The sequence below is a fragment of the Impatiens glandulifera genome, chromosome 8, assembly GCF_907164915.1.
Source record: "Impatiens glandulifera chromosome 8, dImpGla2.1, whole genome shotgun sequence".
In the NCBI taxonomy this organism is placed as follows: Eukaryota; Viridiplantae; Streptophyta; class Magnoliopsida; order Ericales; family Balsaminaceae; genus Impatiens; species Impatiens glandulifera.
Window position 1 is genome coordinate 30,649,243 of NC_061869.1, and position 26,380 is coordinate 30,675,622.

Here is a 26,380-nt window from a genome sequence, read left to right on the forward strand (position 1 = left end):
TATATATATTTTGGTATATAATAGTTAGTCTTCTATCTTATTATTTATTATACTAACATATTTAATTTATATAATAATTTAATATATAATTATAAATTTAATAATAAACATTAATAATAAATTTGTAAACATTTATATGTAAATGTTTATATATATAAACTGCAATTAAAAGTTTTGAGCACAAAATGTGATATATATAAAATGTTGCTAATAGTAGGGTTTACTTTTAACTGCGATATTATAAATGTTTTAGCCATAATTGCGGTTTTATATAATGTCATAAAATTGACGGTTAACTGTTATTAATAAATTTTTAATTACAAATTTATATATCACGGTATAATTGAATAGATTAATTGCGATTTTTATAAATCATTAATAGTGAGCTTTTTAATTCCAATTTTAAATATTGTCGCTAAATTTTAAAAATAATAACATTTTTTTTATTGATGAAAGAAAAAACATTAATCAAACCAAATATGATTAGTCTCTTTCATCCATCTTATAATTTGCCAATATAATAATTGTAATTTGATTTCAGTTTTTTTCAGTTTTTTTTTACTATTCCATTTAATTATGATGGACTTAATTTACTAAATATTTTTTTAAGTCTTCCATTAATATTCAAATAATACAGATGTTGGGTCAAATTATTTTGACTAAGTGTCAAAGTATTTTGACTATTGGAATTTTGATGATGAGTGTGTATAAAACTTAATTTAAGCCGTCTAATCGTTTTTGGTACAAGTGTATCGAAAACAGGTTATATTAGACTAAGTCTTAATGAGGATCATTAGATTCGTTAGTCATTAAATGCATTGAGTTAGACGTGCAGTCTAATAGACGTAGTTAGACGTGCAGTCTAATAGACATAGTTAGACATGCAGTCTAACAAATGTAGTTAGACGTGCAGACTAACGGATACGTAGTTAGATGTGTAGTCTAACAGATACGTAGTTAGACGTGCAGTCTAACAGACGTAGTTAGACGTGCAATCTAATAGATATGTAGTTAGACGTGCAGTCTAACGGATATGTAGTTAGACCACGTCTAACGAATATGTAGATAGACCACGTCTAACAGATATGTAGTTAGACGTGTAGTCTAACGGATATGTAGTTAGATGTGCAATCTACCAAACGTAGTTAGACGTGCGGTATAACGGATATGTAGTTAGACGCGCAGTCTAACAGACGTAGTTAGACGTGCAGTCTAACAAATGAGAGTTAGACGTGTAGTCTAACTCCTTCAGTTTAGTCTGTAGGGATACGTAGTTAGACGTGTAGTCTAACTGATGATAGTTAGACGTGTAGTCTAACGGATGAGATTTAGACGTGCAGTCTAACGTATGAGAGTTTTATGTGAAATCTAACTCCTTCAGATTAGTTTGAAGGGAACCGTAATTAGACGTGTCGTCTAATTCCATTAGATTAGGTGGTCTAATGGATCCTGCTATTAAACGTGGGCGTCTAATTTCATTAGACGAGGTCGTCTAAGTGAAATATGTCTAATGCCATGTTTAAAGTAGTTGCTTGAAGCTAGCACACGTCTACCCACAATCAACTAGTTGTACACTACTCCTACTCCACTTTCCAGTGAAGATCAGTACAACAGCCAGTTGCCACCAATTGATTAATGCCACGTAAGCAAATATTCTTCTCCCTACTTGTTTTTGCAGGAATATTCTAGAAGAATATTTGGCGCACTACCAGATTGCTACGGCCACGATCCTAGTGCGCAGAGTCTACTGTGTACTATGGAGGCGTTTCAATGGAAGCTCGCCATGTGTCATTATGGAAGATTCGACCGTTGGTACCTGTTCCCTATTTAAAAATCTTCAAGGACAACGAAAGAACTGCCACAACTATTGCCGAAAAACTACTGTTGAACACTGAGAAATACGCATACGAGAGATCTATTGTTTTTATGATCTTAAGAGCTTCTTTCTTGTTTTATTGTGTGTTATCAAGAGAGAATAAGAAGAAAAGCGATGTTTTAGTTGAGTGATATTCTTTATCATATTGTAAGTTGAATAGAGTGTGTTCTGTTCAACAGTGAGCTAATCGTGCGACTGTATTTGATTCTAAGAAACTTATAGTGAATCCTTCCGGTGGTTGGAAGAAGGGGTGAGGTAGGAGAGTTTTCTCCGAACATCCATAAACAAATTGCTTTGTCATTTACATTCTTTTATCTTCTCATTCTTAGTTCTTATCTTCAAACTTGAGCAAACGTTTCCACACTTGAATCGTTCAAGAGTTTGCAAGGGTTTGTGCAGAATAGAAAGTGATTTAAATCCTTAACGGGATTTCTATCAAACCGTTTTTATTAAGCCGTCATCAATAGCCAGACCCCGTTTCTATTAATTACGCCGATCCTATCAATTGGTATCAGAGCTCTGTTTTCTATTCTTAAGCATCAAGAACGTGAATCATGTCTATCATCAATGAGATCCCTATTCTTTCAAGGGACAACTGCAAATATTGGATGATGAGAATGCAATCTCACTTGTCTGCTCTTGATTGTGATATGTGGAGCGTCATTACCGATGGCCTCATAAAGATTTTGAAGCCAAGATGTGAGTGGACTACTGAAGATAAGATGACCAACAATTTGGACAATGTGACCAAAAATATTCTGTATCAATCAATCAATATGAACATATTCTACGAGATCAAGTCATGTTCCTCTACTAAAGAAATATGGGAGAAGCTAACTCAAATTTATGGTCGAAATGTTAAAGCAAAGAAGAATTAGAAGAATCAAAAAGTTTTCATGTGTGTTGAAAATAAATCCAAATGGGCCGACAACGATTTAGGGATTCTCTTGCAGAAAAAGAGACTGAAACTGTAACATGCTTAATGATAGACGATCAATCCAAGGTAAATGATGTTTCTACACCAGAATTTATAAACAAAGAGTTAACTACTACACTCAATGAAATGGACATTGAGTACAAGAAGTTATCAGATTCATTTTATGAAATGAAAGTAAAATATGAGGCCAACATTTCTTCTTCACATAAAACTTATGAAACAAATGTTTTTGAAAAGAAAGTAGTAGAGATCTCATCTGAGAATGAGATGCTCAAAGAACAGATTCAAACTCTTTCTGCTAAAAACAAACGGTTAAACTATATCGTAAGTGCTTGGACAAGGTCTGAAGAAGCTGTCAAACATATGATTAATATGTTTAAACCTGCTAGATTTAGACCAGTTTAGAATTTGATGGCAATGACCCAAACCTGTCATGCAAAGAGTCAAACTCAGCAAATGACAAGTTTAAGCCTATAAACTAACAGTGAATCTGATCCATCTCATGAAGAAGTTGCTTGGAAGATTGAAATAACTTATGTTCCGCCGACTATTAGCTGGCAGAAAAATAAGTTAGAAGCAGCTAGCAAGTTTGGCAATCTAAAACTTGACAAGAAGTCAAGAATTTTTAAAAGAAAATCATCTTCAAAGACTAAGAGATTAGTGTCTAGCAGGAAGACGTCTGCTATGTCGAAATTATACACATTATTTACAGCACAAAATGGAAAATCCATCAGAATAACTCAAATATGGATTCCTAAGGGACTGATTGACCGAGGACTCAATTGAATGTGGGTACCAAAAGATTGTAAATATTGTTTTGTGTAGGTACAAGTGAATGATGGTCTCGAGGAATCTGTGTGATATCTGGATAGCGGTTGTTCCAGGCATATGATAGGAAACAGACGGCTTCTCACTGATATAGCAGATTATTCTGGACCTAAGATCACTTTTGGTGAGAACAAGAAGGGTAAGACCATGGGTAAGGGTAAGATTATCCATAGTAATCTAACCATTAATGATGTGCTACTAATTGAAAATATGTGCTATAACTTGATTAGTATTAGTCAGTTATGTGATAATGGTGTATCCATTGACTTTCAAACTCATGCATTCCTAGTTAAGGATCAACATCGTAATATGTTATTAACTGGTAGTAGAGTAGGAAACTCATATAAATTGAATTGGAAAAAAGAATATTCTGATCCTATGTGCATGATTGCCAAGAACGACCAGAAATGGTTATGGCATAAAAGGTTAAACCATCTGAATTTTAAAACCATCAACAACATTTGTTCAAACAACTTAGTTATTGGTTTACCTAAGCTTCAGTTTTCTAAGGACAAGGTATGTTCTTCTTGCTAGTTAGGAAAATAGGGCATATCATCGTTCAAAAGTAAAGGGACATCTCAATCCAACCGTTGCTTAAAATTGTTACATATGGATCTGTTTGGTCCAATTCCTGTAAAGAGCCTAGGAGGACTGAGATTTACCCTAATTGTTATTAATGATTTTTTGCGATTTACATGGGTAGCATTTTTACTATCAAAGGATAAAACTTCTGAAAACTTGATTAGAATATTTTAAAGAATTCAAAATCAGAAATATTTGAATATTGCTTGTATTAGAAGTGACTAGGGAGGTGAGTTCACTAACAGATACCTCTCATCTTATCTCGAGGAGTTAGGGATTAGGCACGAGTTGTTTAGTGCCAGAACTCCATAGAAGAATGACATTGCTGAGATAAGAGTGAGGACTATAAAGGAAGCAGTGAGATCCATGCTAGCTGAATTAGACATACCTTAGAGGTTCTGGGCAGAAGCCATAAACACAGCTTGCTATACACAAAATCGGTCAATAATTAACAAACGTTTTGATAAAACTCCTTATGAACTGTATTACAGAAGAATTCCCACAGTTTCATACTTCGAAGTATTTGGGTGTAAATGTTTTATTCATAATAATGGAAAGGTTTATTTGACCACTTTTGATGCTAAAGAAGATACTGGATTCATGCTGGGATATTCCTCAGTAAGCAAGGCTTACAGAGTATACATCAATAGAACACAAACTGTTGAGGAATCCCTTCATATAGTGTTTGATGAGTCTGTTAAGAGCAAATTCATTGATCCCATTGACCAAACAGACTAGAAGCGACGAGTCTTGAGTCTGTAAGTGAGGAAGAAGCTCTAGATAAACGGATTTTGTTGACTGACCCCGTGGCTGATACGGTTGAAATTCAACCAGACGTACAAACTCCTGTTCAACAAACTGCTGAGAGTACGGACGTCGCAGAGTCACCTTTTCAGATGACCAATCCATTTGGATCCAACTTCAGATGGAACAAGAATCATCCACCAGAATTAATCATCGGAAATCCTTTCTCTCCTCGAAGGACAAGACGTCAATTGATGGATGAAATGGCGAATTCTTCCTTTATTTATCAAATTGAACCTAAGAAAATTGTTGAAGAAGTGGTTGATCCAGATTGGATCAATGCCATGTAGGAGGAGTTAAACCAATTTATGAGAAATAATGTGTGGCATCTAACTCCTAGACCAACTGACCAGTCATTCATAGGAAAAAGATGGGTCTTTAGAAACAAGCTTAGTGAAGATGGCTTAGTTATTTAAAACAAAGCTCGTTTAGTTGCTCAAGGATACATACAAGAGGAAGGTATCGACTTTGATGAATCTTTTGCACCTGTAGCAAGACTTGAGGCAATTATAATTTTCCTAGCGTATGTATCATTTAAGAATTTTAAAGTCTTTCAAATGGATGTGAAAAGTACATTTTTAAATGGTAAATTAAATGAAGATGTCTATGTTGAGCAACCCCCTGGTTTGTATATCATACTTTACCAAATCATGTTTATAAACTTGACAAAGCTTTGTATGGTCTGAAACAAGCTCCTAGAGCTTGGTATGACACTTTGACTGAATTTCTGTGTGATCATGACTTTGTTATTGGAACTGTAGATAAAAATGTTTGTATGTAAACAAGAGTCTGTTTACATTTATATAATGAATACGCTAATCTGTTACCTATGCAGGATTTAAATCTCATCATCAAAAAGGTGGAAATTGTTGGGTCAAATTATTTTGACTAAGTGTTGAAATAGTTTGGCTATTGTAATTTTGATGATGAATGGATTATCTATGCGTCTAATTGATTTTGATGCAGGTGTATCGAAATTAGTCTTTATTAGACTTGGTTCTAATAAGGTTCATTAGACTCATTTAGCTTTAGATGCACAGAGTTAGACGTGCAGTCTAACTCGTGGAGTTAGACGTGCAGTCTAACTAGCGAAGTTAGACGCGTAGTCTAACTAAGCGGTGTTAGACGTGCAGTCTAACTAAAGAACTTAGACGTGCAGTCTAACTCGTGGAGTTAGACGTGCAGTCTAATGGACTCGCAATTAGACGTGCAGTCTAACTCGTGGAGCTAGACGTACAATCTAATGGACTCGTAATTAGACGTACAGTCTAACTTGTGGAGTTAGACGTGCAGTCTAATGGACTCGTAATTAGACATGCAGTCTAACTCGTGGAGTTAGACGTGCAGTCTAAAAGAACTGTAATTAGACGTGTAGTCTAACTCGTGGAGTTAGATGTGTAGTCTAATGAATTATGAAAGTTAGACGTGTAATCTAACTCCTTCAGACTAGTCTGAAGTAGAACCGTAATTAGACGTGCAGTCTAACTCATGGAGTTAGACGTGCAGTCTAATGGAAAGAGAAAGTTAGACGTGTAGTCTAACTTGTGAAAGTTAGACATGCAGTCCAACTCCTTCAGATTAGTCTAAAGTGATTGTAATTAGACGTAAGTCTAATCCCATTAGACCAGGTGGTCTAATCCCATTAGACCAGGTGGTCTAATGGATTCTGTTATTAGATGGGGACGTTTGATTTCATTAGACGAGGTTATCTAATTGAAATACGTCTAATGCCTTGCTTAAGAAGTTGCTTGAAGCTAGCACCCTCCTACCCACGTGCTATAGCTGTACGCTACTCCTGTTCCACTTTCTAGCGAAGATCAGTACGACAACCAGACACAACCAATCAACTAATGACAAGTAAGAGAATATCCTTCTCACTACTTGTTTTGTAGGTAAATCTCTGAAGAATATTCGGCGCACTACCTGTTGTGTACGACCACGATCCTTGTATTCAGAGTCTGCTGTGTATTATGGAGGCGTTCCAATGGAAGAGTGTCACGTATCAGTATGAAGATTCGACCGTTGGTACCCTGTGCCTTATTTAAAGAATCTAAAGGACAACGGACAATCACTCGATCTTTTCGCTTTCACTCAAAGAAGAATCTCTAGATTACTGAAAAATCAAGCTCTTGAACATTCAAACTATTAGTTGCTTTCCTAATTGTACTGTGTGTTAATCAAGAGAGAGTTAGAATCAAAGCATCGTTTTAGCTGAGTGGTATTCATCATATTGTAAGTTGAACAAAGTCTGTTATGTTCAACAGTGAGCTATTCGTGCAAACTGTATTTGATTTAAAGCATATTATAGTGAATCTTTCTAGTGCTTGGAAGAAGGGGTGACGTAGGAGAGTTTGCTCTGAACATCCATAAACAAATTGCTGTGTTGTTCATTTCTGTCATCATCTCATTCTTGATCCTAAGCTTCAAATCTATGTAAATATTTCCGCACTTGATTCTGTTTCAAGTGTTTGCAAGAGTTTGCGTAGAATCAAGTGTTTGCAAGAGTTTGCGTAGAATAGAAAGTGAATTAAATCCCTAATAATATTTCTTTCAAACCGTTTTTCATAAGCCTTCATCAATCGCTAGACCCCCTTCTCTATTGATAAAGCCGGTCATATCAATTAGTATCAGAGCTCTGTTTCTATTCTCAAGCTCAAAGATCCTGAATCATGTCTATCATCAACGAGATTTCTATTTTGTCAAGAGATAACTGTGAATATTGGATGATGTATCGCACGGAAATGTTCGTTGGAATAATTTGCAAAGTTTAAAAGTTTAAAATGTAAAAGTTATTTATGATTAATTAATATTATTCATAATTAATGGGTGAAGATGCTAATTTAAATTTAACATATATTTATAAATTTTATGCATGAAGAATATGGTTTATTATGTTTTGATGTTTCTTTTCCTATTTTTTTTTAACTTGATATATACACACTTAAATAATATTATTTATAACTTAAACTCTTAAACAATTTTAAATTTTCTTTTGCAAATAATCCTAAACCATCAATATTATTATGTTCTTTTTTATGAGGATTGACAAAATGATTATTTAAAAATAATATTTTTAATTAATTTATAGGTGCAATTGCGTGTAAGTATAATTATCGATTGATTTTGAGAAATAAATACATTTATAGTTTATATAAATGTGGAGATACAACGATAAAAAAAAATATATATTTTGTAGAAATATTTTTATTTAAATTTGATTATCTTTCATTTATGTTACTTTAAGAACTTTAAGTATACTTTTTTTAATACAAGCAAATCTATCACAATTTTAAATTTATGAATAACATATCACACACAAGAAAATACTTAAAGTAGATTTATAGTGATGAAATTTAAGAGATAAAATAGATATCTAACGAGATGAGAAAGATATGAGATGAGAAAGATATGAATAAGATGTTACATTTTAGTAAAGAGATAAGACTTCAATTGTCTAATATTTATACATGTATATTTGATTTAGATTTTATGCATATTTTAATTTAAGGAATGACTTATTTAACTCATAAAAATGTGAAACTAATCAAGATAAACACAAAATTAAAATATTTTGCAGAATGGTTTTAACATGACTATTTTCTATTTATGTTCCTTAATAAACATTTTTTTAAAACAAATCAACAAAATCATTCATTTATGAGCAGCATATCTTACGCAAAAAAACTATTTTAGGAGTTATAAATTTGTTGAGATAAGTTTAAGAGACAACAATAAATTAACGAGATAAAAAATATATTTTAAATCATATTTTAAATTATCATATTTATAATATATATATATATATATATATATAATATAAATTTAATGCATATTTTAAATTTAAGAAATGAGTTTTAATTACAGTAATAAATTAAATTATTTTTTGTTTGTATAACTATAAATTAATCATTTAAATCAAAGACCATTTTAATTCAAAATAATTATAGAGAATAAAATATAATAAGATGTACAATATATTAACTTAAATAGTATAAAACTAAACTAGGAGATTCATTACAATAACAAATTAAAGAGGTTTGAGTTATTTAAATAATTAAATTTAAAAATATATCTTATCTCGTCAATTTATTAACTAAAATATTATAATATATTTATTTTTATTATTATTTTTTATTTTGTTATTATATATTAAAACTATTTAAGTTTTATACTAAAAACAAATCTCCAAGTCTTCAAAATTACCAAACTTATAACCTTTTAAATAAACATGTTTAAAAAACAAATCTAGAAACATTGGATTTAACTCTTCCAAACGAAAGTAATTAACCAAACAAACAAACAAGAGGATTTAGATTATATTTTTATATTTTATTTATGGAATGTGAAACAAAATGTAACTAAGGTTACATAAACATTTAATTAAGATCTTATAAATTGATCATCACATTGCTTGAAGAAATACATCATGATAATGTAATTAATTTTATTTATTTAATTTGATGGAGAGGTCTTTGTTGAAGAAGAAGAAGCTGGTGGGATTCCAGGGAAATGAGGAATTGGGATTAGTGGAGGGAGAGGGAGAGGGAGAGGGAGGGGGAGAGGGAGAGGAATCGGGAAAGCAGGGGGTGACGGGGATGGGAGCAGACCCGGAATCAAGGGCGCCGGAAGTACTGGGATGGGAGGAAAGAGCGTCGACGGTGGTGAGGGTGGCTTAAAAGGGTTTGGAGGAAGGAGAGAAGGCGGCGATGGTGGGTTGAAGAAGGGGTTTGGAGGAAGCTGGAAAGAAGGCGGCAATGGAAGAACGGGAGGAATGAGAGAAGGCGGCGAGGGCAGAACGGGAGGAATGAGAGAAGGCGGCGAGGGCAGAACAGGAGGAATTAGAGACGGCGCAGGCAAGAAAGGGATGGGAGGTATAGGGTCAAAGAAACCATTTGGAACCGTTTCTTTCTTCTCAACAACACCAATGGTCCTCTTCCCTTCAACAACATTAACATTAAGCACTGTCAATGCAAAAGAGTGAATTATTATTAGGGCTACCACCGCCACGAACCACCTAGACATCCTCCTGCAAAAACCACCAGACATTTCTACTACTATTCTTTTCTTCACAACCTTATCGATCGGATATATATATATATATATATATATATATATATATATATATATATATATATATATATATATATATATATATATATATATATATATATATATATATATATATAAGTTCCTTTTATTTTTACTTTTATCACCTAAGTTAATTCAATGCATAGCCATAGATTAAAATATTAATATATTTTTAATTTAACTCATTAAAATAATTACTTTTCTTACATCACCATCTTGACTGACTCTCATTTTTAATTTGTTGCTGTTGTCAATTTCTACTTTTCTTGAGTTAAAAATAATAAAAGAATATATATTTATATTATATATATTTATATAATATATATATATATTATATATATATATATATTATATAAATATATATATATTTATATTATATAAAGATATTGATGTTCTTTATATATTATATATATATATATATATATATTTATATTATATATATATACATTATATATGTATATATATAGGGAAATTTGATAATATAACCCTCAAAAGACTCTAATTTTGATATTTAACCTCCATAAAAAAACATTTTGATTTTTAATTTTTTTTTAAAATATTTTCTAATTTTACCCTTAATAACATTTTACTTCTTCTTTTTCTTTTTTCTTTTCTTTTTCTTCCTTTTCTTTTCTTTTCTTCTTCCCCGCTTTTCCTTTCCCCCCGACCGTTACACTTCTTCTTCCCCCGCTTTCTCCCCATCCGGTTTCTCTTCCGTCCAGCCCTAGACGCCAAGCCCGAACTCCGCCAACCACCATCCCCGACGTTCGTCAAGAAGCCCAACCCCTCGAGCCCCGACGAGATAGCCAAGACGCTTCCAGCCAGCCTCTTCGACGATCGCCAAGCCTCGGACGCTTCTAGCTCGACGATCTGAGGTTAGTTTATGTTTATTGTTTAGGTAATCTCTATGGATTGGGGGTAATGAATGATGAGAATGATACAGGATTTTAGTTTAGGTTTATTGTTTGATATAGTTTGAAATGCTAAGAATGTTTGTGAATGGTTTGTGAATATTTGGTATATGTTTTGCTTATTATGAATGCTGAGAATGGTATATTTGCATGTTGAGTAAGAGTAAGAAATGTTTTAGGGTTTTAGGGTTTTAGTTTAGGTTTAGGGCTTGGTCGTGTGGCGTGGGGGTTGGGCGTGGGGCGTGGAAGGTGGGCGTGGGAGTTGGGCGTGGGGCGTGGGGCTTAGGCGTGGGGCATGGAAGGTGGGCGTGGGGCGTAGGTCTTGTGCGTGGAGCGTGGGATTGGGCGTGGAGCATGGGCTTGGGCTTGGGCGTGGAGCGTGGGCTTGGGCGTACCACGCAATATGTAAAACTAATTTAATAAGATTATTAATAAGTGTGGATAGCTCAGTTGGGAGATAGTCAAGCTTAAGATATGAAGGTCATGTGTTCAATTCACCTTCATTGCAAAAGTTTTTTTTTTTTCTATTGGAAATTTTAAACAAAGTGATGATATATATAAGCATTGAAATAATTTTGATAAAGTTTTTTTTTATTGGAAATTTTAAACAGGGTGATGATATATATAAGCATTGAAATGATTTTGATATGTATGAATTATTCTTTCAAAAGGGTTGTGTGTGCAATTTTTCTTGGGCCAATACTCTAGAATTGTTTACGCTCATACTTATTTCGATAATATTGTGTCTCATGGTGGTTGTGATGATTGGGACCACATCAGTAACAAGAACAAGTATGCATCTTTAATATACAAATCTTAAAAATTCATGTACTTTTGATGCATACTATATTAATTGTTGAATTTTCTATATAGGACTGCCTTTTTCGAGGTGTACAAGTGTTATGGTTTTGGGGCGAAAGCGGTCCGTGGAGTGTCTTTGGCTAGAGAATTGGACTATGAATTGGCTCATCCATTTCTGGCCAAGAGCTTTGTCAATGGAAGGCACTTGATTGCACCATTAGATGCTTAATATAGCAAATAATTAATTCAATTTCATTATTTATTGTGTAGTCATTTATTTGTTTCATTGATTCTTTCATAGATGTTGAATTAGTATAAATAGAAATGAATGGTGTTTGTGTGACTTATAAAAATTACATTATAATCTTCTCAAAGTCATTCAAATAGAAAGTTATTAAACAATCCATTTAATAAATTTGATTCTTGATTTTAGCGTTTTTGGGATATTTTTTATTGGCAAAAGAGCTTTAGGGACAAGGTGAAATGTCTCTAGTTTTGAAGTTTTTAACATCAATATTGAGAGGATGAATAATTAGTTTCTAAGTTTCAAACATATTTCTTCTGTCTATGTTTTGGTTAATGATGAATTTTGTTTATGTTACGCACTTGTTGTTTTCCTTTGGGTAAAAAGACAACTTATTTGTTGCTTTGTGCTCTCAATAATTTCTAAGTAAACAATCTTTATATATATACAAAAAATACAAGATTTATAAGATATAAACGAAAGAATTGAGATTCCTTTACAAGAATAAGAATGTATGTATATGATTTGCACAATCCCATCAGTGGATTCAATTTACAAATTGTTGAGAGAAAAAGACAACTGAGAAAATAAGAACATGACTTACTTATAATCCCACCTTCCATTACACACTGGAGGCTTTTCTCAAGTGCAGCATATAGTACAACATATATATTACACAACAACTAGTAATTTGTTCAAATTTCTACTTCATAAAGCTCCGATTTATGCTGCAAGTACAACAACAAAGCTTCATAACTAACCCTCAATTGCACACTGTAATGCCTCTTTCTTTTTGCCAAAAACCAGAAGACTTTGTACATGTGCTGTTGTTACATAGATATGTATAATAAAAGCTGTTATAGTCGATTAATGCAAGCACAAAAACAAGAATATAGATTTAGCAAGGTTCATCCTAGATTAAAATTACCTTCTTAGCTCATATTAGAAACTTAAGTTCACATTGGAGATAATCAAAATGTTGGGTATTTTTCCCATTTTCAATTCTAATTTTGTAAGTTCTGATTGACTGTTTCATTAATTATAAAGTAAAAAGCAAAGAAAAAAAAACTTTTGCGGTGAAGGTGGATCAAACACCTGACCTTCAGATCTTCAGCCTGACAATCTCCAAACTGAGCTATCCACGCTTATTAATAAACTTATTAAATTAGTTTTACATATTGTGTGGTACGCCCAAGCCCACGCTCCACGCCCAAGCCCTACGCCCAACCCCCACGCCCCACGCCCAATGCCCAACCCCCAACCCCCACGCCCCACCCCCACTCCCAACGCCCAAGCCCCACGCCCACCTTCCACGCCCCATGCCCAAGCCCCACGCCCAAGCCCCACGCCCATCTTCCATGCCAAACGCCCAACCCCCACGCCACACGACCAAGCCCTAAACCTAAACTAAAACCCTAAAACATTTCTTACTCTTACTCAACATGCAAATATACCATTCTGAGCATTCATAATAAGCAAAACATATACCAAATATTCACAAACCATTCACAAACATTCTCAGCATTTCAAACTATATCAAACAATAAACCTAAACTAAAACCCTATATCATTCTCATCATTCATTACCCCCAATCCATAGAGATTACCTAAACAATAAACCTAAACTAACCTCAGATCGTCGGGCTAGACGCGTTTGAGGCTTGGCGATCGTCGAAGAGGCTGGCTGGAAGCGTCTAGGCTATCTCGTCGGGGCTCGAGGGGTTGGGCTTCTTGGCGAACGTCGGGGATGGTGGTTGGCGGAGTTCGGGCTTAGCATCTAGGGGGAAGAAGAAGTGTAACGGTCGGGAGGAAAGGGAAAGCGGGGAAGAAGAAAAAAAAAAGAAAAGGAAGAAAAAGAAAATAAAAAAGATAAGAAAAAAAGAAGTAAAAACGTTATTAAGGGTAAAATTGGAAAAAATTTAAAAAAAAAGTTAAAATTAAAATGTTTTTTATGGAAATTAAATATCAAAATTAAAGTGTTTTGAGGGTTATATTATCAAATTTTCCTATATATTTATATTATATATATATTATTTATGTAAATATATATTTATATTATATATATATATATATATATATATATATATATATTATATATGTATATATATTTGGATTGGGACAGCCCGACTCCACCCGTCGATGAGTAGAGTACGTATAGACTTGGACATTTATTAATATCATAAAATCTATAGTAACAATATAACTTGCACAACAAAAAAATAACAAAATCTTTTGATATACAAAAGTTATATATAAAAATGATAAAATTATAAATAAATGCAAAGAATGTATTAAACAAATTAATATGGGACAAGGGAACATGTGAAACCAATACCTATTGGTGATCATAAATGCTCCATGTTTGAGCTAAATATAGATTTATTTATACATTCATAATTAAGTGAATATCCCACCATACATTATCATTTACTTATGTACAATTAAGAGTCAAGATTTGATTTATTTGAATCGGTCAATTATATAATTTTTGACAAAATCAATAATATTAAGATCATATATAAAATCTATCCATATAACCGAATCAATTCGATCCACACTCAAAATATAGTAATTAATGTTATGATTAACAAAAAAAATTTAATAAATATACCAACTTAATTTTTATATCACGATTTTGATTGTTATTTCAAATGTTTTAATTTGAAATGAAGTCCATGACTATACTATGACCATACCATAACCATGACGGTAGAAAGTGATATCACGATTCCCTTCCGGTTAGCTAAACCTCTCCTGAGCAATTCACCTATCACAGTAGTACGAAACCTTAAAAAAGGTGATCTACTAGTTGATTCAAGGAGGATCCGTTGAAGAGTGTCTGTTATTAATTTTTTTAATTCAAACAAAATATATATTATATTTGTGTTTGGTTAATTATAATATAATATACATTCCATAAACAAAATATATATTATATTTGTGTTTAATAATTAATCTATCACAATTGGCTATATATATATATATATTAAAAAAAATAGCTACCATTTGTTTTATAAATAGAGATAAAAATATTATTATATAAATTTGACTAAAGAACTTTCTAAGTTTTATATATATATATATATATATATATATATATAAAATAAATGCAAGATCTATTTCAAATAAACTGTTTTTAAATCAAGTTAGTCCTTCCATGTTGGTAAATAATTAATCTATCACAATTGGCTTCAATTTTTGTTTTTAAATGAAAAAGAAAATGGGAATAAGAGAGAAGTAGGATTACTTATAGACATTACTCTCAACATTGGTAACATTCCATATTACATGGTCATGTTGTTGACTATTGAAATCTTGATACCAATATATTGCATGGTTATATTGGTAACATTAAATAACTAAAATCGATATTCCATCTTTTTAAAATTAGAATCATGATAATATAGCAAAAAAATATTATTTATTTAGAAAAAAATAATATAAACGCACAATTGTACGCGAGACCTTAGATCCTAGCTAATCCTTGACATAAACAATTAACCTATCACATTGCTCTGGGCTAAATGAAAATAAAAAAAGGAAGGGGAAGAAGTAGGGATTACCGATAGACATCTGGTCATTAACCTCGCACCGATGCCGCCATTTATAAAATAGAGACGCCTTTACTCTCTGCATAAGTAACTTGATTCATATCGCAACGTCTTCTTCTAAATTTTATTTATTTAGAGGAGTTATATATATTTATATGTGCACAAATTGAATGCAAGATATACTCTAAAGAAAATTATGTCGTTTTAGCTCATACACGTGCCTTTTATTATTTAAAAGAGAAGTCTTTCAATCATATTTTTATTTACGGCATACTACATTTATTTGAAATAGCGTATTGCGGTTAAAAGGTAGAAAACGACTAACTTAAATACTATACACTTTAGCCTAACTTAAATACTATACACTTATATTTATTCTTGATAATTTTAATTTTTATAATTAAATTTAATTTTAAATATTGTCTAGTTTTTAAAAATGAATATTTTATTTATAATAAATAACTTTAATTTTGAATTCTGTGTAACGTTTATTTAGTAACTATAATAAATTATTTTTTTAAAATTATAGTATCGATATCGTACCGAAATTAAGGTATACTAAAATTCAGGTAAGATAAATGTATGATTTTTTTTTATACTGAAACTTTCGATAAGATATAATCATATAAGGTATGTATAATAAATGAAAGTATATCGTACCAACCTACCCTTAGTCATACCATTTAATACTTTGAAACAAGTTATTTACATTTTGTAAGAAGGAATACATGTTGTGTTTAAGTAACTAATGTATGCATCATAAAGTTTGATTCAATCATATATTGTGATTATTAGGTTTTAAGTGGAATTTAATATCAAAATCTAACCCCTAATATCACTAATAAAATATCTGGCAATAGCGACTGAATTTAGCGAGGCTATAAGATTATAGTGGCTGTTGAAAAAAAAAATAATAAATAAATAAAAGGTATACAATAACTATTTATCCATATCAACGGTTATTTTGCCAAATTATATCCTTTTATAAAGATAAATTATTAATAGATATTTTAAATAAACCCTCTTACCATTTCATTCGTTAGCAGTCAAACACTTTTCTACCTCTTTTGATCTCCGATCTAAGATTCTAGTTCCAATCTCACGCCAATGGCGTCTTGATCAGGTGAGCAGCAATTTGTATATGTTTCTCCTAAACTATTAAACTTAATCTGTTACTTATTTTGAGACACAGAAGAAATGAAAGAATTGCGTGTTTCCTGTTTCTCATCATTTTAGATATACGATTGAAGTCTCCTCGAAGTGGCTTACTGGATCTCTAGGTTTTCTTCTTCATCACCTGTAGTTTGATTAGTTTTTCCAGTTTATTGGTCACCTGTTGATCTTAACCTGTTTTTAATTTATCATGCTTTATTAATGAAAGTTTTTCATTAGATGACTAGGTATTGCAATACTGAGTTATATATTTGTTGAAATAGAAGAAGAAAATGGATGAAGGAATAATTTGTTGCAAGCTCAAGTAAGTTTAAATATAGGTATACTGTCCTCTAAAAAATTTGTATGAAATTCTTGTTTGGAATACATCAACTACATAATTTTCCTCTGGTTTCATGAGTTCAAGGTTAAACACAATGTCAAATAAGATGGTTTGAAGAATTAGTAATATACGGGTTTTATAACGATGGTGAAAAGTGAGTCATTTCTCTTTCACATAGTCATTTTATGTGAAAATGTAATATCGGTTTTATAAGCTTTTTTAAATTGAAAATGTTATTTTATTTTATGTTTTCTAGACAGATCTATAAAGAGAATTGAAGAATTAGTAGCAGAGTATGAAAATAAGAATTTGCATATGGATGATTTGAATCCTGCAGTATCTAAAGCAATTAATACAATACTTCAGGGCCTTGGTTTGTTTCATTTGATTGAGACTCTCATTTCTTTTTTGTTTTGTTAGTCTATTTGAAGTCGCTTCAAGAGTGATCCCTATGCAAGGAAGCCATCAAAAAGAGTCTTTTAGCCTCGATTTTCTCTTCCTATGAAATTAAACATTTTTTTGTTATATGCAGAGCTACAAAGTATCAAGATGAGATAGAAAAAGAAATTGAGGGGATTTGTTTTCCATTTATATGAGAGTAAGTATTTGGTTCACATTTCATTGTTTTATGTTTATTTAATGGAATTATTAAAACTAGTATTTAGCCGTGCATTTGCACGAGTAATAATATAAAAAACCGTGAAAAAAAAATTCCGGATAACATTTTTAATTTTATTTTTAACCGTTTTAAGTATATGGATGGGTCAATCCATAATCCGACCCAAGTATCCATTTACTCAACATCATTATATATTAATTAGTTAAAAAATTGAATTTATATTAATGTTAAAACGTCCCGCGTTAATCAAATTTGGTGTTGAATTTAAAATATAAAGTCTTAGTAGCCTAGTTGGTAAAATGTTTTACTTATTTTTGTTAGGTTGCAAGTTCGAAACATAACTCTAACATTTTTAATTTTATTTTTAACCGTTTTAAATTTAAAAACGGGTCAACCCACAATCTGACCCAAGTATCCAAATTAACCACAGCTCTCGACTCGGCAATTCGGACACTTTAAAAATTAAGCATCATTATATATATATATATATATATAGATTAGTTAGTCAAAAAGTTGAATTTATATTAATATTAAAACGTCCCCCATTTATCAAATTTGGTGTTGAATTTAAAATATAAAGTCTTAGTAGCCTAGTTGGTTAAACAGTTGTACTTGTTTTGTTAGGTTGCAAGTTCGAAACATAACTCTACCATTTTTAATTTTAATTTTAATTGTTTTAAATTTAAAGGCGGGTTAACCCACAATCCGACCTAAGTATCCAAATTAACCACAGTTCTCGACCCGGCAATCCGGACACTTTATAAAAATTAAGTATCATTATATATATATATAGATTATATAATTACTTAGGCTTATTTGTGGGATGCCCATGGATAAATTCTTGATAGACTCTTGTATTAACTTCAATACTTAGTCATTACTTGTTAGTGTTCATCATTAGAGTTTGGATCATCTAGTGGACTAGAGAAGGTCTTGTTTAATAGCGGCAGGGCAACTTAATGATGTTGGCATACAATCAGGTAACAACAACTTTACTATGACAATATAAACTTAAATATGACTATATAAAATATATGATATTTTTTCCAAAAAAAAATATATATAATATTGTCCTTCAATTGTTCTTATATTTGAGGGTCTCTTAAGATATAATAGATAGTTGACAATGGAAAATTTGATTATGCACTCCTTCGGTTTGATAGGCTTTATAAGAAATTGAGATTTCTTTATAAATGAGTAGATGAGAATGGAAGTTTTAAAATATCATGCTGCGAAAATTTGTGAAATTAATTGTGAGGTAGCTGTGAAGCTTGATGAAGTAGTGGATGTCAACAATTATTAATTGGGAGTAATTAATTATGTCTTTCTTTTAAGTTTGTTGGGATTTGAGCTCCATTATTTCTCTGTCATATAAACAGAAAGAGAGCAAGTTATGATTCGTTTGGTTAGTCAAGACATGAGGAACACATACCTCAATAAGACCATCAATCCCATCCCTAGGCCTCGTTTGATTTTTGGGTTTTTGTGATAAAACTCAGGTTTTATCTCAAAACCCAACAATCTCATCATCAATCAAATCAACATTTTTATTAATTAAAATACTTATATTATCCTTACTTAAATATTTTATTTTATATTAATAAATATATATATATATATTATTTTATTACATTATAAAATTTATTTTCATATAAATTAAATTAATAAATTATTTTATTTTAAAAAATTATATTAAATATAAATAAATTTAAAATATAAATAAAATTATAACATTCTATATTATCTAATATACCATTTAAATTTTAAATAGTGTAAATAAATAATTATGTTAGAAAATAAAATGATATATATTTAAATAAAAATATTTATAACATTAATTTTATGTAAAAAAAATTATATTAATTATATTAAATAAAAATAAATACACAATATAAATAAAATTATAATCTATTATATTATTTTATGTAATATTTGAATTATAATAGTAGTTATTTATAAGTATTTATAAAAAAATTGTTTATATATTAATAAAAGTTAATATTAATATATATATATATAGTTTTTTAATATTTATTTTATTATATTTAAAATTTTATTTAATATAATATTATTTTATTATATATATATATAGGGAGAGAGGGAGAGAGAGGGAGAGAGGGAGAGAGGATATAATAAGAATAAAATTAAAAAAACTTAATTTTTTATTATTTTCATCACACAAGGGTTATTTGGAAAAAACCCAGGATTTATCCAAATAACCCATACATCAAACAAGACCCGTGAGCAAGATCTTAGAAGTTGTACTTTTACAGGTTAAGTAACTACCCATCAATTCTCAATAATTACAAGTTCTCCACAATTCTCTGAAAAGCAAAAAAATCTTTCTCATCCTGACTTTTGAAATTTGATTATATGCTTATATCATATTGCTTATTAGTGTCAAAGTTTAGAAGAGTTGTTGTATAACTATTTATACTTTTATTGTTTAATTAACAAGGCCTTGTTATTTACTTACTAATATTCTTGAGATTTTTTGTTTTCATCAAATTTCAAACGGACTTCACTTCTCACAGTTCATTTTAAGAACTTAATCTTATTTTCTTGGTGATGATCAAATCGTTCGAGATTATATACTTTCATATATGCATTTTCATGTCATCAGAATTTGATATTCTTAAATAATATTTTTATTATTTTGCAGAAAATAATATTAGTAGTGGTAATTCAATATAATAATTGACTAGTAACACCTTGACAACAATATAAGGAAATGTCATTATAAGGTAAGTTTTACTTCAAGTAGCTAATTCAATATTGATCATGACGTACATTTGAACATACATAATAACATAGTAAATATTTCTTTAATTTACTTTCAACCTACCATTTAGTATATTAGTGTATGGAAATTTTAAAATTGCAGGTAATGAATGATAATGGAATTCTCCAATTTTTTTTTTTATGTAATCCTGAACTAAATGAAGGGTATGAGTTATGACATAGATTATGCATGTATATCTTATAGATGTGTTCAGCTTTAATGAAAATTATTTATTTTTTACAGGTTTTAAGATCTTAATTGTTCTGAACTAAGTTTAGTTCATCTATATTCTCTAGTCAAGCAAACAGAGAACAAAAAATGGAATCCCCTGTTTTTAGATCTTGTTATAACTATGAGAGGTATGAAATAGTTGTTTGTTTCTTTATTGAATTTGTTTTCATAGTTATCAACTAAATGCAATATATAGATTTAAAAACATTATTCTTTGATTGAATTTGCATTTAAAATGTTTGCGAATTTACTTTGGTAATCTTTGTGAATATTTTAGATTAGCTTAACTTTTCTCGGATGATGATCGTATTAATTTTATTGATTTTTGGCAGGGATTACATTATTGATGATGATGAATTACAATAGTAAAAAGAGATTTTGAGAACTGGATTGAATGCAACATGTTATAAGAATTCAAATTTAGATTTTAAACAAAATTTGTATTATAGATATATTATTATGTTTGTTTGGGTAATATAAATATTTAATTTTAGTATTAGAAAATTTTATTTCAAGATAGTTTTAACATTTATTTTTGCTCATTATAGATAGAGTAGACATTTGACAGCGGTTTTAAATTTTTGTATTTAACATTTTAGCGACATTAATTTGTTCCAGTTGTCATCCTATAGTGACAGTAATTTACTACCATAGCCACTCTTTAGCAACAGTAGTTATTCCTGTAGCCATATTTTTAGCTACAGAACCAATAGCGTCGGTTGGCGACAGGGTCATTCACTGTGGCTATTGACCTTTAGCGACGGTAAAGTGTCCAATAACAACAGTGTTTCCTGTTGCTATTGCCTTCCTTTTCACTAGTGTATCGTGATCTATATGTTAAATTGATAAGATCATTAATGCGTATTGTTATTAGAAAATTCATGTTAATGTCTGAACTAGTTCAGTCCTATTGGTACCGAAGGAGATAAGAACCTCACGTGTTGTTCATTGGTTCACACAAGCTCGGTTAAACCTTCTTACCTTCGACTCCTTAAACGAATGAACAAGGGTAATACTCACTATTGTTTAATTCAAAAGATGGTAATCTCATGTAACTTACAATCTTTTTTAAGAAAAGTGATTATACATATATATTTTACAACTCTTGAAGTAATTATGTTGAGTCCCTCGCAAGGTTTTTAATTATTTTGAGTCCCTCACAAGGTTTTGACTTATTAAATAGGTCATAGAATATTTAAAAAGAGAATATTAAAAATATTACAAATCTTCCTTAATTACCTTTTGATTATATTATATTATTTTATAAATAGTTAATATATTCTTTACAATTTTAACACATTAATTAAACTATTTAATTATATATTATTTATTTCATAAATAAATAATATTATTTTAAAATCTTAATGGTATAATTTAACCCTGTAAATTATATATATTAATTTATTTCATAAATAAATAATATATTTATAATTAATTATATATGATATATTTATTAATAATCAATCATTATTTACTTTGATATAATACTCAATTCTTAGTGTGTAACCTCAATAAACTCAATTCTATTAGTTGGAGGTTCTTACCTTACTGTATTTGGCTTCTAATAAAGCACTACAACTCTTAAAATAATTAAATTAAAATATTTTTAATAATTGTTTTATCCAAAATTAGTCATTACACATTAAAACACATTAAATTAAAGAAGACAATTCCTTCCATCTCTCATTTGTCATTAAACAAATGTGCAAATACAACTATTTCTTAATATCTTATTTAATGTGCAAATGATAGGGTGACTATAAACATTATATAATAAAAAAATTAATTCATTTAATGGGATTTCATTCCCCAGATCATTTAAAGTTATCCCATTGGTTAATAATGAATTATTTAGATATATTATTTAATATCCATTCAATAATAAATAAGGATGAAATATCATATCATAAAACCATCAAGTCAAATTTAAAATTAGTGTCTAACACTCATAAATAAAAAACAAACTCTAGGACATTCTCCAATGCATTTGAGATCCTTAGGTCTAGTGTGACTCTCACGTCAGGGCCTAAGCTTAAACTTTGTTAATAGATCTGTAATCCTATCATCAATATATACATATTACATCTTAATTTCACTTATAGTGATGATGTGTCTTAAGCTGACAATTCTTCATAATATGTCTATATTTGGAGTTCGAAGTCGGTTCCTTTGTATAGGCTATGACATCATTGTTTTCAAAATATATAGATGTCAATAGATAATAAAATTTTAGGAACATCACAATGTTCATCTAGGAACTTTCTCATCCGAACGGTCTCATTTATATCTATACTAGTATGTACTAAGTGTCTGTTGTAGAATTTAATATTTACTACATGAGACTCTTTCAACTCATAGTTCATCTATTAAGGATGAAGACATAACTCAATTGAGACTTTAAGTCTAAAAGTTTGCATCACTATAGTCTTATACGATCAAATTTCCATATATTAAGATATCATTATTGGTTTTTCTCAAGTACTTCACGATAATCTTATATGTACTCCACTATGTTTCTACAAACATTGATTGTTATATGTGATAAATGTTCAAAATAACTGCAACATCTAAACGTGTACATATAATGGTATACATGATAAATCCTACAACATAATCTATGAAATCTTGTTTATATTTTCAAGCTCAGCTTGTGTTGTAGAACACTGCATCTTGTCGAGATATACGTCGTGTTGAATAATTTTTTTATAATCTTTCATCTTGAATCTATCAAGAATCTTATCTATATAGGTTCATTGACTTAATCTAAGAAGTATTTTGGATTTATCACTATAGATCTTAATTCAAGTGTGTACTACTTTTTTTCCAAGTCTTTTATTGAAGAATATTTCTTTTGTCATCCATTTACAAAATCTAACATCAGAATGTCATTTCAATAAGTAGTTTGTCATCCAGAATTGATTTAAAATCATGATTGGGGTGTTATGTTAATTCTATATAATTCAAACAAAATATATATTGAACTTTTAAAAAAATTATATATATATATATATATATTTATTAGTATATAATAGTTAGTCTTCTATCTTATTATTTATTATACTAATATATTTAATTTATATAATAATTTAATATATAATTATAATTTTAATAATAAATGTTAATAATAAATTTGTAAACATTTATATGTAAATGTTTATATATATAAACTGCAATTAAAAGTTTTGAGCATTAAATGTGATTTATATAAAATGTTGCTAATAGTAGGGTTTACTTTTAACGGCGGTATAATAAATGTTTTAGCCATAATTGCGGTTTTATATGTCATAAAATTGACGGTTAACTGTTATTAATAAATTTTTAATTACAAATTTATATATCACGGTATAATTGAATAGATTAATTGCGATTTTTATAAATCATTAATAGTGAGCTTTTTAATTTCAATTTTAAATATTGTAGCTAAATTTTAAAAATAATAACATTTTTTTATTGATGAAAGAAAAAACATTAATCAAACCAAATATGATTAGTCTCTTTCATCCATCTTATAATTTGCCAATATAATAATTGTAATTTGATTTCAGTTTTTTTCAGTTTTTTTTACTATTCCATTCAATTATGATGTACTTAATTTACTAAATATTTTTTAAGTCTTCCATTAATATTCAAATAATTTATATGTTGGGTTAAATTATTTTGACTAAGTATCAAAGTATTTTGACTATTGGAATTTTGATGATGAGTGTGTATAAAACTTAATTTAAGCCGGTTAATCGATTTTGGTGCAGGTGTATCGAAAACATGTTATATTAGACTAAGTCTTAATGAGGATCATTAGATTAATTAGTCATTAGATGCATTGAGTTAGACGTGCAGTCTAATAGACGTAGTTAGACGTGTAGTCTAACAGACATAGTTAGACATCCAGTCTAATAAATGTAGTTAGACGTACAGATTAACAGATACGTAGTTAGACGTGTAGTCTAACAGATACGTAGTTAGACGTGCAGTCTAACAGATGTAGTTAGACGTGCAGTCTAACAGATATATAGTTAGACGTGTAGTCTAACGGATATGTAGTTAGACGTGCAGTTTAACGGATATGTAGTTAGACGTGTAGTCTAACGAATATATAGTTAGACGTGTAGTCTAACAGATGTAGTTAGACGTGCAGTCTAACAGACGTAGTTAGACGTGCAGTCTAACAAACATAGTTAGACGTGCAGTCTAACAGACGTAGTTAGACGTGCAGTCTAACAAATGAGAGTTAAACGTGTAGTCTAACTCCTTTAGATTAGTCTGAAGGGATGCGTAGTTAGACGTGTAGTGTAACGGATGATAGTTAGACGTGCAGTCTAACAGATGATAGTTAGACGTGCACTCTAACGGAAGAGAGTTAGACGTGTAGTCTAACGGATGAGAGTTAGACGTGTAGTCTAACGTATGAAAGTTAGACGTGCAGTCTAACGTATGAGAGTTTTACGTGCAATCTAACTCCTTCAGATTAGTTTGAAGAGAACCGTAATTAGACGTGTTGTCTAATCCCATTAGACCATGTGGTCTAATGGATCCTGCTATTAGACGTGGGCGTCTAATTTCATTAGACGAGGTCGTCTAAGTGAAATACGTCTAATGCCATGCTTAAAGTAGTTGCTTGAAGCTAGCACACGTCTACCCACGATCAACTAGCTGTACGCTACTCCTACTCAACTTTCCAGTGAAGATCAGTACAGCAGCCAGTTCCCAATTGATTAATGCCACATAAGCAAATATTCTTCCCACTACTTGTTTTTGCAGGAATATCCTAGAAGAATATTTGGCGCACTACCAGATTGGTACGGCCACAATCCTGGTGATCAGAGTCTACTGTGTACTATGGAGGCATTCCAATGGAAGCTCGCCATGTGTCATTATGGAAGATTCGACCGTTGGTACATGTTCCCAATTTAAAGATCTCAAGGACAATAGAAGAACTTCCATAACTATTGCCGAAAAAACTATTGCCGAACACTGAGAAATACGCATACGAGAGATCTACTGTTTTTACGATCTTAAGAGCTTCTTTCTTGTTTTATTGTGTGTTATCAAGAGAGAATAAGAGGCAAAGCGTTGTTTTAGCTGAGTGATATTCTTCATCATATTGTAAGTTGAATAGAGTGTTTTCTGTTCAACATTGAGCTAATCGTGCGACTATATTTGATTCTAAGAAACTTATAGTGAATCCTTCCAGTGGTTGGAAGAAGGGGTGAGGTAGGAGAGTTTGCTCCGAACATCCATAAACAAATTGTTGTGTCATTTACATTCTGTTATCTTCTCATTGTTAGTTCTTATCTTCAAACCTGAGCAAACGTTTCCACACTTGAATCGTTCAAGAGTTTGCAAGGGTTTGTGCAGAATAGAAAGTGATTTAAATCCTTAACAGGATTTCTATCAAACCGTTTTTATTAAGCCACCATCAATATCCAGACCCCGTTTCTATCGATTAAGCCGATCCTATCAATTAGTATCAGAGCTCTGTTTTCTATTCTCAAGCATCAAGAACGTGAATCATGTGTATCATCAACGAGATCCCTATTCTGTCAAGGGACAACTGCGAATATTGGATGATGAGAATGCAAGCTCACTTGGCTGCTCTTGATTATGATATGTGGAGCGTCATTACCGATGGCC

General features: G+C 30.6%; 1 protein-coding gene across 1 annotated transcript; it reads left to right on the forward strand.

The window, feature by feature from the left end:
• Nucleotides 1-9,663: 9,663 nt before the first annotated feature.
• On the forward strand, nucleotides 9,664-12,056 carry LOC124913256 (probable pectinesterase 68). Its single transcript, XM_047453851.1, has 3 exons — nucleotides 9,664-9,898; nucleotides 11,698-11,818; nucleotides 11,900-12,056. The coding sequence occupies exons 1-3, from the start codon at nucleotides 9,664-9,666 to the stop codon at nucleotides 12,054-12,056; spliced, it is 513 nt and encodes a 170-aa protein (XP_047309807.1).
• Nucleotides 12,057-26,380: the final 14,324 nt, after the last annotated feature.

What these genes read in the sequence shown, in the direction of transcription:
- LOC124913256 (XM_047453851.1), top strand. Translation starts at nt 9,664, where the DNA reads ATGGGAGGAAAGAGCGTCGACGGTGGTGAGGGTGGCTTAAAAGGGTTT. An exon ending in AGGCAAGAAAGGGATGGGAG is followed by an intron (nt 9,899 to 11,697) that starts GTATAGGGTCAA and finishes TTCTTTCAAAAG; the next exon opens with GGTTGTGTGTGCAATTTTTC. An exon ending in CACATCAGTAACAAGAACAA is followed by an intron (nt 11,819 to 11,899) that starts GTATGCATCTTT and finishes TTTTCTATATAG; the next exon opens with GACTGCCTTTTTCGAGGTGT.